Source organism: Colius striatus, chromosome 2, assembly GCF_028858725.1.
Source record: "Colius striatus isolate bColStr4 chromosome 2, bColStr4.1.hap1, whole genome shotgun sequence".
In the NCBI taxonomy this organism is placed as follows: Eukaryota; Metazoa; Chordata; class Aves; order Coliiformes; family Coliidae; genus Colius; species Colius striatus.
This window is the reverse complement of record NC_084760.1, coordinates 73,549,862-73,562,150: the sequence shown is the minus strand read 5'-3', so window position 1 is coordinate 73,562,150 and position 12,289 is coordinate 73,549,862. Positions and strand designations below refer to the sequence as shown.

General features: G+C 47.7%; 1 protein-coding gene across 2 annotated transcripts; it reads right to left on the bottom strand.

The window, feature by feature from the left end:
• Window positions 1-7,997: 7,997 nt before the first annotated feature.
• On the bottom strand, window positions 7,998-12,086 carry LOC104549642 (cytochrome c oxidase assembly protein COX20, mitochondrial). 2 transcript variants are annotated; one of them, XM_061991077.1, is made up of 4 exons: window positions 11,732-12,086; window positions 9,547-9,661; window positions 9,352-9,415; window positions 7,998-8,755 (listed from the first exon to the last, which is right to left on the bottom strand). In XM_061991077.1, the coding sequence occupies exons 1-4, from the start codon at window positions 11,762-11,764 to the stop codon at window positions 8,614-8,616; spliced, it is 354 nt and encodes a 117-aa protein (XP_061847061.1). In that variant the 5' UTR covers window positions 11,765-12,086; the 3' UTR covers window positions 7,998-8,613. The 2 variants fall into 2 exon arrangements, with proteins under 2 accessions (XP_061847061.1, XP_061847062.1); XM_061991078.1 differs by lacking the exon at window positions 11,732-12,086 and adding an exon at window positions 11,168-11,725.
• Between the last annotated feature and the right edge of the window lie 203 nt (window positions 12,087-12,289).

Genomic DNA, 12,289 nt, shown 5'->3' with positions numbered 1-12,289 from the left:
GTGTTATAAAAGAAATCTTCCTTGTGCTTCAAGACACTATTTTGGGGGGGTTTTAGTCTCTTACAAAGCTAGAGCAATAAAAAAGAGCTTATGAAGTCGTAAGATTTAGACCTTTCCTTGTTTGTGCCTTTTTGGAAAACTAGGCCACTAAAAGTGCAGGCTCAGCTTCAGCCACAAGAAATCAAACTGAGTTAGATACACACATGAGGTACTTGGGTACTTCTTGCAGATGTACTGCCAGGGGCAAGACTCTACCAGGCAAAGTGTGCATATACTGTAGTTGCAAACTAGTATGGTAGATGTAAGTATGGCTGAAGATGGCTCGGTCAGGAGCGATGTAGAGGATGCAGAGAGCTCCAATATGTGAGAAAAAGCTGCAGAGAGGGAAGTAGAAATGCAGCAGGAGTGCAGCTCTGGAACACCAGTGTTAACAAACAGCTGTGGTAAAGTTAGAGCAGTGCCTGTCTGTCCCGCACAGCTCACCTTACCTCAGCCCCCCTCCCCTTGCAGGCAGAGAGGGGAGGCAACTTTAGTTTAATAGTGGGTTAGTGATTAGTTTTGTGAAGCTTTTTTCTGTTGCTGGGTGGATGAGGCAGCACAAGGCCTCGCTAGAGATAGCCCTTGCAGGGAAGCAGCCGAAAACAGGACTGGGTGACTCATTCATCTGGATGTGACTCTTGCTTTAGGTTTGTCTTTCTGCCAGTGCTGGGCAGACTCAGCAATCATCAGTTGCTCTGTAAACTCGGCTGTAGCTTAAAGAAAGATGCTTAAATGCCTAACAAAGTCAACATCAAAAGATAAAACAAAGGCAAATGTAAAAACCTAACAATGTGCACCTCATGGAAGTGGTGTGACAGGTGCTAGTTTACAGCATATCATTTGTTCTCATGTCTAGTAGACACACTCTGATCTGTGGAGTAACTTTGGTCTTAGAAGTTACTGAGATGAGAACTACGGGTAAGAGATTTTCAGCCAATTTTCCCCTCAAACCTTGGTAGTGAGGGCAGATACAATTTACACTAATGATTCAGGGGTCTGTGGTCAGGTGGGCACACAAGGACTGAAAAGGTACTTGTTTTTCTCCCTTAGCTCAGATCAGATGGCTCCTTAGCAGGACACCTCTGATAACTAATGTGGCATAAAAATGCAAGCATGTATTTTCTGGTCTATGTTGCCTTCATTTGTAGCATCAGCCTATGTTAACTCTTCTACCACTCTGTGCTGGGGAGGTTTTCCCCCAAGTTCTAACAAAAACTCATTTGCCTTAGATGTGGGGAGGTCTGTGCTGGTGAGGAGCACCAATGAAGCACCAGTTCTTACATGGGGCCCATGCCCAAGAGAGTTACAAAACAAAAAGGCCCAGAATAGTACTGAAGAGCTTCTTGGACATAAACACATGCTTAAAATACCAGTGATTGTTGACAAGGCTCCGTTCTCTTTTTTAGTCTCCACTTAAGCTATTCTGACACAGGCTCAAGCAGCAGGCTAGAGCTGAACTTTCAGCTTTGTGGGGCTGTTGGGAAAGTAGATAAGATAAGCCCTTGTATTATAAAAGGACTTTTGTGGTAAGAAGGCAGTAAGAGCTAGGGGAGAGGAAATGAGTAAGCCTTGTTGCAGGGATTTAGTGTTTTTTTTCTGAAAGAAGTGACATGGGGTCTGCTGGCATGGTGCTGAGTAACAACGTTTGGCAATAGCTGAGCTAGCAGAAGTGAATCCACGTGCAGCATCGCGGGGCAGGTAACAAGCAGGGGAGCTATGCACCCAAAGCCCTGGCACCTCCATCCACCTTGTGCACACTTGCTCTTATCTGCTTCATGCCCATTGTTTCTGTCAGGGCACCTGGTGTGCTGGGTGCCTCCAGCCCAGCTGGGAGCACTGCAGTGGGGGTAATGCATTTCTGAAAGCCAACTGGGACATTACTGTGCAGATGGCCCTCTGTGCCACACGGGGCTTTTCCTGCCTTGGGCTTCGAAGGTTCTCATTTCTCTGCAGGTGGCAGAATGGGGGAGATGCTGCTGGCCAGGCCCTCCAGGGGTGCAGCACCTCAGCCTTCCAGAGATGCAGGGCCTCCTCCAACTTGCAGTAGGACTGGCACTAGTCACCGGGTCGGATGGGGCTTTGTCTAGCTGCAGCATGGAAGCCTGCAGGGGTGGAAGTTAAGTGACCTCCCCAGGCAGTCTCCTGCAGTGCTGCATTGCCCTGGTGCCACAAGAGATTGTCCTGCTGCTCGGCCTGAAGCTCCCAAGCTGCAGTTTGTGGCCACTGCCCCTGCCACAGCATCTGCATCTACTGAGAGACATTTGGCCCTCTCTTTGTTAACTGTCCTGCAGATAGCATTAGATACTCATTCACCTCACAGCCTGCTCCTCCTCAGAATAAGACCAACTCCTTCCATTATTTTTCCCAAGGGAATGTGCTTGAGCTCCATCAGCACCTTTGGGAGCCCTGAACTGGAGCCTCTACTGGTTTTTCAACACCCCTGTTGGCAGAGGCCCAAAGCTGGACAGCAGTGTTGGTCATGTGCCTCAGCAGTGTCGTGTACTGCGGTATAAGCCCGTTCCTTGATTTGTTGGCCACTTACTTCCTGATGGAGCCCAGACTGGATCACCTTATTTGCAGGCCAAACACTCTCTTGGCCCACATTCCACTTGGCGTTCACTGTAAGCCAGCTGCTTCCCAACCTCTAGTGTACACTCTACTAAGCAAGCAGCTACCCTGTAATAAAGATATTTATGTTGAAGAGAAAGCCAAGCACCTCAGAAAGAAACATTAGATGTAAATTATTTGTGCAAATTATATGTATTGTGTATTCTCCCCATTTGCTCTGAGACACCTTGGAGCAAGCAGCCCTGATCACACAGTAAGAATTGTTTCAGTACTCACATTGGCAGAGAACTCAAAGTGACAAACCACATTTGGTTCCCAGCCCCTGGCCATTCCTTCAGTCACATCTTTCCTGCAAATTCTCCTGACCCTTTTTCACAGAGAGAAGCACCTGGAGATGATGGGCTGGCTCCCTCCCATATGCGGCTGCTCCCTCTAACAGGTGGCAGGGGTGGAAGGCCTGGCTGTGGGTCAGGGACAGCAGGCAGGCTGGGCCCAGCCTGTGCAGCACGGCACAGGGGAAGCTCTGCCGCCTGTGCAGCGCTGCTGGGAAAGATGGAGATGTTTCCAAAACCCCAAGCTCTCCCAGGCGTTCTGTCTCCAGAGGAGGCTGCTCCTCCTGCTCAGCAGCCAGCCTGGCATGGCCCTGGGGGGTCTGTGTGCCTCCACAGCCTGGCAGCTCACCAGCCTTTCTTTACTTTTTCCTTTAAGGAAACACCTGTGGAAGGGAAACGAGAGACTCCCAATGGTTACTCTGGCAGATCCCAGCACAGGGAATGGAGAGGACTTCTTCAGTTATGGCCTTGCTTTTATAGATAGTGCCTTGAAAGGTATGTTATCTGGCAAGTACCAAGCATCCTACTCCAGTTCCAGAGTACACAGGCCGCAACCTCCAATCCATGGAGGCATCCTTTGCACTGCTTCAGCTGAGTGTCACTCTGGGGAAGCTGCTTGCTAGCTCTGGAGTAAGTGGCCGCCCCATGGGCCACCTAGATGCAACTGAGATGCATCTCAGATGATCTTGAGAGTACACGTGGGACAAACAAACTGGTGTCCCCAGCAGAAAGAGGAATGGCAATACAGGAAATGGTGGGTAGAAATGAATGCTGCCTGCCTTTGGGGATGGAGAGAACCATTGTGCTGGTCAGCGGGGGTAAGAAGCCCTCAGCAACACTGGTTCAAGGGTACTCTGTGAGGTTTGGGAAGGTCTTTTTATCTGCCTGGGAGCCTGAGAAGGCAGTTACTGAAGAATGTGGCAGTTAGATACCATTAGAGCTAAGAAACTGAGTCATAGCCTCCCAATGCTGCCTTGGAGTGATCCTTGAGGGCTTTAAATGCATTATAGGCACAGCATGTGATAATTACTAGTAGCTCCAGATTCCTTTGGCTGCCTGAACAGAGTATCATCCCCTCTAGTTTGAGGAATGGGCCATTGGAAACATTTTTGCTCTATACTTGCCCTGGGAAGGACTCCTGCAACAGGCATCTGCGGTAACAGAGCTACCGTACAATAAAACAGTTACTGGCTCTTCATCTATGTACTGTCTCAGCCAGCGCCTGAATGCTTCTTGGTAGGGAAGGGGGAATATTAGCTTCCTTTTAACCACTTCACTAACACATCCTAAATGTTTTCTTGGTGGGGATTGTGGGCACCCTGACTGCAAATTTGCCCAGACGGAGCCATGGGTAAGCGATATGGCTGGACCCCTCAAGGCATGCACCTCCTGCTCTAACAGCACTTGACAAAAGAAACAAGGAGCTTGCAAAATGAGCAAAGAATGCGGTTCTTTCCCTCCAGAGAATGAAGTCTTTGGTTCTGTTCCACAGATCACCACAGATACTTTCGGAGCTGTGATCATTGTCTGCTCCCATGGTACATCTTAGGTACTGCCTGTGGGCTCCTGACATGTTTGGGAAAGCTGAGACAGACTTGCCTCACAGACAGATGACAGAAGCTGGAAGAATTAACGTATCTTCCTCAGAACAAACTGCTCTTGATCTTTCAAACAGGCAGACAGAGGGATGGTGTGAGCTGTTCCCACAGGAACAGGCAGACCCACTGGAGGATGGCTCTCAGGCAAACTAGGAGCCCAGGCAGGAAAAGAGAGAGCACGTGAAAACATGGAGGCCTATGGAAAACCCTAGTCAGGGTGCTATGAGTCATGAACACAAGCCTGCGTGTTCCCCAGCTTGTCTCAGCCCTGACTGCACCTTCCCTTCGCCAGCCCGCTCCCCTGCCTTCACGGGAAGGCTTGGCAGCCACACTTGACTGAAGGGAACATCTTCATTTCAAGCATAAGGAGGATGCATGTTCCAAGGCCTCGAGTCACATGAACTAAACCTCAGTTCCATTTCTGACATTTTATTTGTCCTTGTTTCTTCAACTAAAAAAAAATCTTCAAAGGAACATCTTCTTGATCATCTGAACACACTGTAAAAAAACCTTTTTTTGGTCAGGTTTCCAAGGCAGTAAAAACACACTTGCTTCAAACTTTAAACAAAGCAAACCCAACCACTTTCATGGGTTACCCCTGAGCTCTCGAGCTAAACACCTGCATATGGGAATGAGAGAAATGCAGCAATTAGTCTGCTAAGCTGGGGAAAATCTTTGGCTCAGGAGCTCATTACAGACGAGGTCACACAGTACTTCATTGTTACCCGGGCTGCTTACACCAGCAGTAACAAATGCACTTCCTCCCACCTAAAAAATCATCCTAGTGAGAGCCAGACTCATTTGTCACTGACAGATGACGCTGCCTTGGCAGCACTGAAGACCTTGGGGCAGCTGCTGACACCCACAGAGACCATCCAGGGGGCACCAGCATCTCCCAGACATCCCTGCTTGGGTAGGGCCGGATGCACTGAGTTTGGGGGCGACAGACAGCCGTAATTGCCTCTGCTGGAGACTGCAAAAAAGTTCCTGGTTTGGAGCCTGTTGCAGTTCGCGATGGCTGGAACGGGAGACAGCAGATCCCAGCACATGCCCCGCTAATAACGGAGCAGGCAATTCCCCCCAGAGTGCTGCCCATCCATCTACAGCCCTCGCCCCCCGGACAGGCTCCCGCCCGAGGCGGCCAGCCACGGCCCGCACGTGGGCTCAGAACAGCGCTGCTGGCGGCGCCCGAGCGTGTGCTGTGCAGGGGCCACTGTGGCCATGGACCCCTCTGGTGATGTCGGTGGTGCTTTACATTGCTCTAAGGGAGCATTTTGCCAACTGTAAGGACGAAACCAAACTGAGTTTGTCAGTCACCATTCAGTAACCAAGTCATCCATCAGTAAAACAATACGGGACTTGAATAACTTTATAGCTGAAAGTTGCTGTACTTCGTTCTCTCCCTTTTAAGACTCATTCTGAGGCTGAAAACCAAATACCTTCAAAATTACTAATTCTCTATTCTAGTAAGTTTCCACTTAGTCCACTAAGTTTCGCTTTGAGGAATATTTTGAACCTCAATGAATCAAGCACTACCACATCTGTCATTGGCAGCAGCACTGAAAGGTACTGTGTGACAGTAAAACACAGATGCCTGCTGTGTCTTTCCACGCATCGCTTTGGTTAAAAAAGTTAGGATTAACAAGGATCAGGCTTGCTAATTTAAAAACTAGTTAGGAAATGGGTTTTCAAATGTTAAAGTTGCTTCTATTAAGATATTAAACTTTTTATTTTTCCCATGAACGTATCCTAATTTATACCACCTAATAGCCTTTGACATTTTGGGGGTTTGTTCTGCCCCTCACCCTTTCCACAGAGGGTAGTAACCCATCAGTCACATTGAATCCACTTTCCCTAGCCAGTGCAGAAGCAGTTGAGTCAGCTCTTCGAGAAGCATGCTAGGCTTTCTTCCCTCTGCTAGGGCAGGCAGGCCCTCCCTTTTCACACCAATACAGTCCTGCTCCCAGCTTCCTTGTCTTATCCCTCCGACCCCTTCAGCCAAGGCTCTGACTTCTGGCTCTCTACATCCCCCCATGGCTTTTGACAGTGAAGCTCACTCGTGCTGGACACACTACCTACATATTCCCTCTTTCCCCATTTTTCTGTGACCATCTCAGTTTATATTTTGCACAGTGAGGCTTAAACCAAGACCAGCTGACACGGGAGACGCTCTAATGCTGCAGATTTTTAGTGTATACAGTATCAGGATGCTTCTCCATTCTTCTCACCAGTCGCAATACACGTGCACTTTGAAGGATGCCATTTTGAGCATGATACTAACTCACATCAATGCAAATCAGCACTCTCTTCTTTGCTCTTTGCCAAGGAGGGAATGTTCATCTGCCTGCTTTTGTTTCCTAAACTCCCTGGCTGAACTATGACCTCGCAGCCAAAAGACACCCCCGCTCTGGCTGCAGTTCCTTTTCTTAGGTCTGATGATAAGAAAGAACTCGACCACATACTAAAATAGGTGCTGGCTGTGTCCTGGTTCAGGGCTTGCTCAGTTTCCCCCTGCCACCCTATGGGCTTTATGAGGCAGCACCTCCTGCCCCATCCAAAGGGAAGGAGCCTCCAAGGGCTTTATGAGGCAGCACCTCCTGCCCCATCCAAATGGAAGCTGCTTCCCTCCCCCTCAGCACAGATCCAGGGGGAACACTGTTCTGTTCTGAATTAGTGGGCTATCAATTAATGTCAGAGCTCAGGTTCTGTACAAGGACAGCAAGTATTTCCTTGTGCTAATTCAAGTTTTCTGGGGACCTTTTCTGGAACACTATTGAACTGAACATCCTCCTTAAAATTTATACTTATAGCTTCGTCCAAAAGAAACAGAAGGAAGAGAGGAAAAAAGGATGCAGAGTACACAGATTTGTATTCTTCTTGTAAGAGGCTAATCCACAGAGGGTAAAAGGTTAATTATCTTCGTGTAAATAGTATGTTTGTTTAGCGTTTTCACATGTATTTCCAAATTTAAGTAGAACAATGCTGTTGCTCACATCTGGATTCCCAAACCTCCCCACATCTACTTGAAGCAGCAACATTATCACAAACCCTCTCAGACTAACCACAAGGTGGGGGAAAGGACTATTTTTGCTCAGCAAGTATCTTTAGATCAACAAGTGGTTACAGCATAATATACCACACATAATTTTGTGACAAAAAGTAAATACATCATGTCACGGCTGTAGATAGAAACAAACATGATGCCATCACTCATCTTTTCACCAGTACACAATCAGATCTGACACCATATTGCCATATCAGATGATTTCCTTCAAATTACACTTCTTTTAGCTAAAAATGCACAGTGAAATACGCAAGTAGAACATACCTTTTTTAAAAAAAAAAAACCAAACCCACCTGACCACTGCTGCTTACAAACACTGTACATTAATATTACACCAACTGTAAGGAAATACCTTAAAGAGCAGGATGTTTGATCAAGTAAAAGGATTAGCTTGGGCCGCTTCTGAAGTGTGATTTTATTCTTAGTTTCGCACAGACAGAGCAAAAATGGAAATCCTTCGACTTCATAGTGGATGCAAATTACCTGAAGCTGTTCTGCAGCTGAAATCTGACCGAGGCTACTGACATCACCCACCTTGCACAACCAAAGCCTTTCCCTACTGTTTCAAGTGCTCCTGGTTTACAAATTGCACAATTACCAATGAAAGACACATCTACTCAGAGAGCGGTGGGTGAAACTATTTTCTAGTATTTATGGGAGAGGTAATTACAACTTTGCTAAAAGGAACCATTCTGTTTCTAAGGAGAGCTGGAGCAGTCCCAACCCACTGTTGTTAACCCTCTGAGACACTGATAACAGAACACCTCAGTTCCCAGGTGTTGGGAGGGGAGGCCTTTCCTAACTGTGTAGAGTCACACACACACACACACACACACACACACACGAAACAAAGAAAGGCTTTCTATACTCACTTCACAGAATCGCTATGATTTTCTTGCCAGCAAAGCCAGAATGATTTATCAGTTTTTAGCCACCTCACACATTTACAGGGAAGGCTGCCAAGTTTGGACCACCTTCTCCCCAAGCTGTATTAGACGCCGATTACAGTTGGCTATGACTCGCTTCTTTCACTGCCTGTCTCTTTTCTTTCTGGATCAAGAGAACTGCCTTCAAATAAAAGTTTGTTTCTCATTCCTTCTTTAAGCATTCTTTGCCGGATCCTCTGTTTGGCCAAATTGTACCTGCAGTAAAACCTAGAGGAGAGGGTGAAAAGAAAAACACGAATCCCTGCTTTATATGAGTGACAGAACCAGAGTTATTCAGCCAGCTGAAAAGCTGAAATCACAGGTAGGGATGCTAGCAAAATTCACTGTGAAGTGATGCACGTGGAAAATACAAGGGGAGCTACTATTTCTTTAAGGCAAACATTATGCAGCCACTGAGGAGTGGGATATACAATTCCAATGGGAAATCACAGAATAGTAGGGGTTGGAAGGGACCTTTAGAAATGCTGACCTCTATAATTTAGATATTAATTTCATGATCCCTTAGCAGGCTGCATTTACTACTGGGACTGAAGGATGGGATAGGTGAAGGAAAAAAGAAATAACTGGGTGGTCTGACCTCTTAGGATTCAGGAAGCAACAGCAAATTACATTGATGTAAGAATTCAAAGGCATTGAATGTTTTATTTGTAAACAAAAGAAGAATTTGGGGAGAAAGAAGCAAACACTTCATTAGGCAAGTTTTTAACGGAGCTTCACAGACAAGTGTGAAAGGTCACACGGTGCTCACGTTGTACAAAGCAGCCAACACAGGCCTGTCAAAACTGAAGAAGCGTTATACATACCAGTATCCTAACATTGTGCAGATAAAGCCACCAACTGCAAAGTCACAAGATCTTCTAACTCTACCTGAAAAAAAAAGGAAAATCCTCAAAAAATTACCAAAAAAGACTCTTGGGATGACTTCCCATTGCTAATAAAACCCAACAGCAAATAGAGATCAGTTTTTCCTTGAAAACCTGGAAGGAATAAGTACTCACTTGTTGCTAAAAAGTGTCCAAGACCCACAACTAAAGATCCCACAGAGCCATAGAGCACTGATTCTCGTGCACATGGGACGTTCTGAACATCAAGAAATCCTAGGAGCTTAAAGGACTGTAAGAAAGAAAGGAGAAAAAAAAAAAAGACAGCACACCATAAACCCTTTAAAAATCACTTTCACGGACATCTATGCCAACTCCATTGTAAAACTGACTTACTTTTGTAGTCAAAAATGCCTACTGGAAAATTTCCTACTCCCAGGGTTATATCAGAGCAACAGTAAGCATGCACAGCTTGGATACCAAAAGAATGGTTTCAGAAGAGTTAACAATTGATTCAAGCAACATCATTTTCTACAAACTTCTTGATACATCCTTTCTTTTGAATATTATAAAATAAATGTTTCTTTTTTTTTTCCCAAAAAAGTAAGGGAAAAAAGAATCCAGGATCTTTAATCAAAAGCAACATATCATAACAAAAAGGTAAGGTTACTATCAATTATACATTAGTTATGGCATGGGAACTTCAATATCTGAAAATGTGCGTAAAAAAACCACGGTGAAATTACTGGAGAATGCACATGTAGTAGAGAACCCTGTACTCAGCAAGGAATAAAAACATCCATAAAGCAGTCATTTTTAACCTAATCTGATGTACAGGCAGGGGCTGTGCACAGAAATTCTTCTATACACAAGTTTTTAAATTAACCTATCAGTAAAAAATATTAAAGTTATTTCATACCCTGTCCCACATCTATAACCCCTATCAGTTTTCTATTTCATTTTCAGGTGGTAATTACATGTGGCATTTATACACTGAACTGTGAACTGACAAATAAGTTTTTCATTTCAGATACAGCTTCTCTGGCTTCTGCATAACTGGAGTCTTCTACCTTGGAAACAACTTCCATTTCCCACCTGACAAAAATCCTTGTCACGCCCCTGGCAGGGGCGAGAAACCACGTACAAAAAGGCCTCAAGATGACATGGGTCAGCGCTGCACCGCAGTAACATCTGCGCATCTTTCTGCTATTCATTCTTTTTGTTAGGGATGGTGTGAGAATTTGTCTTCATTCTATTGTGTTTAATTCCTTAGATCACTAAATACCACAGGTGCAACTCCATCAATTGAAATCTTGAAAAATTTCAAGTATTTTGGTGTTTATTTTTTTTAAAGCTACTCTACGTGGACAAAGTACATTGCGTCTCCAAAGGAGATGAGAGTACTACAGTCAGCCACTTGTGGAAGGCTGGCAGCTCCGGGAGACAAGCCATGAAACACATCTGACTTGTGGTCACAGGGGTGGCAAGCATCTGACAGCAGCTGGATTTGCATGCAAGCATGGAAGTCCCCATTACTAGTTTTATCAATGTTCCCTAAGGACAACCATCAGCTGTTTCCACATAATCCCTGTGTACATGTGAGACAAAAAGGATTTGGTCTATGTAGGTCTAATCTAATGAGTAATTTGAAGGACTCTCACATGGAAGAAGATACCTGATATGTTGCTATTGTTGGCTAAGAAGGTACCCCTGCTACATCCATGCAGCATGATGCATCCTCTTAAAATAGGCTTTCACCTGTTGCTATATACTTGAAACCCCTTGTTAGGATTCTGACCATTGGTAACTATTGGCGTTACGAAGGCTCATGTGTCACGACAGTACTTCATGGACAAAGTCTCGTCGAGAGGTCCGTGGAAAACCAAACCCCCCGCTCGGCTCTATCGAGCCTCGGTTCTGCCACCGGTTCCCGTGTAGTGTTTCTTAACTATTTGCTCAGGACCAAAAACAGTGAGTGATCACAACTGGTCTGCGATAATCTGCGGCGTCTCTGGTGCGCGGCTCCCTCTTCGCTGTCGTGGGCAATAACGCGCTGAGAGCCGGGTGTCGGCACAACTCCTCACCCTCATCCTCCTTCCAGCGCCCGGCTGCGCGTCGGCGGGGAGGGCGGCGGAACGTTAATAGCCAGAGATGCGCCAGTAGCCGCCGGCCTCCCCAGCCCATGCGCACCGCGGGCCCGGCGCGGCGCCACGGCTCCCTCAGCCGGGACGGGGCTGTGGGGAGAGAGGGACGGAGGGGAAGGCAGCACCGCGCCCCGCACGCTCCGGAGAGAAGGAAAGAGGGCTATGGCCGCGCGTGGGGAGGGAAAGGCCTCTCGCCGCCCCCCTCCATCCTCCATTACCTTCCCCGGCTCAGAGTCGCCCTCGCCCGCCATGATGAGACAGCGCCTGCCCGGGCCCGCGCGCCCTCCCCTGCCACGCACCAGCGAGGCCGGACTACGGCCGCGTAGACAAGGCAGGCGACGGTGCCGCTCTATCCGCCAGGGCCCGCCCCATCTCTATGGTGCCTGCGGGGAGGCGGGGGCGGGCGGGCGAGCGCTCCGGCGCCATTTTAGGTGTTAGCGCTGAGATTCCAGAGAAATCCTTTGTTCGGTGAAATGGGTCACGGAGCGCGGCGCGCGCGTGCGCGCGCACGTAGGCGGGGGGAGGGTTGAGGGAAGAGGAGGAAAGAGGGAGCGAGCGAGCGCGGCGCTGGCGTTCGGCCCCCTCTCCCGTGATCTGCCCCTCGCCCGCTCCGAGCGCGCGCCCGCCCCGCGCTGTCCGCGCGCCTCCGCGGCTGTCGGCAGCGCGTTGAGGGCCAGGGCGGACCGCCAGCGCCGCCCGCCCCGCCAGCGCCGCCCGCCGCTGCTCTCCTGGATCGCCGGGCGGCCTTCAGAGAGCGGCGGCTCTGTCACCTTCAC

What these genes read in the sequence shown, in the direction of transcription:
- LOC104549642 (XM_061991077.1), bottom strand. Translation starts at nt 11,764, where the DNA reads ATGGCGGGCGAGGGCGACTCTGAGCCGGGGAAG. An exon ending in GCGACTCTGAGCCGGGGAAG is followed by an intron (nt 9,662 to 11,731) that starts GTAATGGAGGAT and finishes TCTTTCTTACAG; the next exon opens with TCCTTTAAGCTCCTAGGATT. An exon ending in TGCACAATGTTAGGATACTG is followed by an intron (nt 8,756 to 9,351) that starts GTATGTATAACG and finishes CCTCTCCTCTAG; the next exon opens with GTTTTACTGCAGGTACAATT.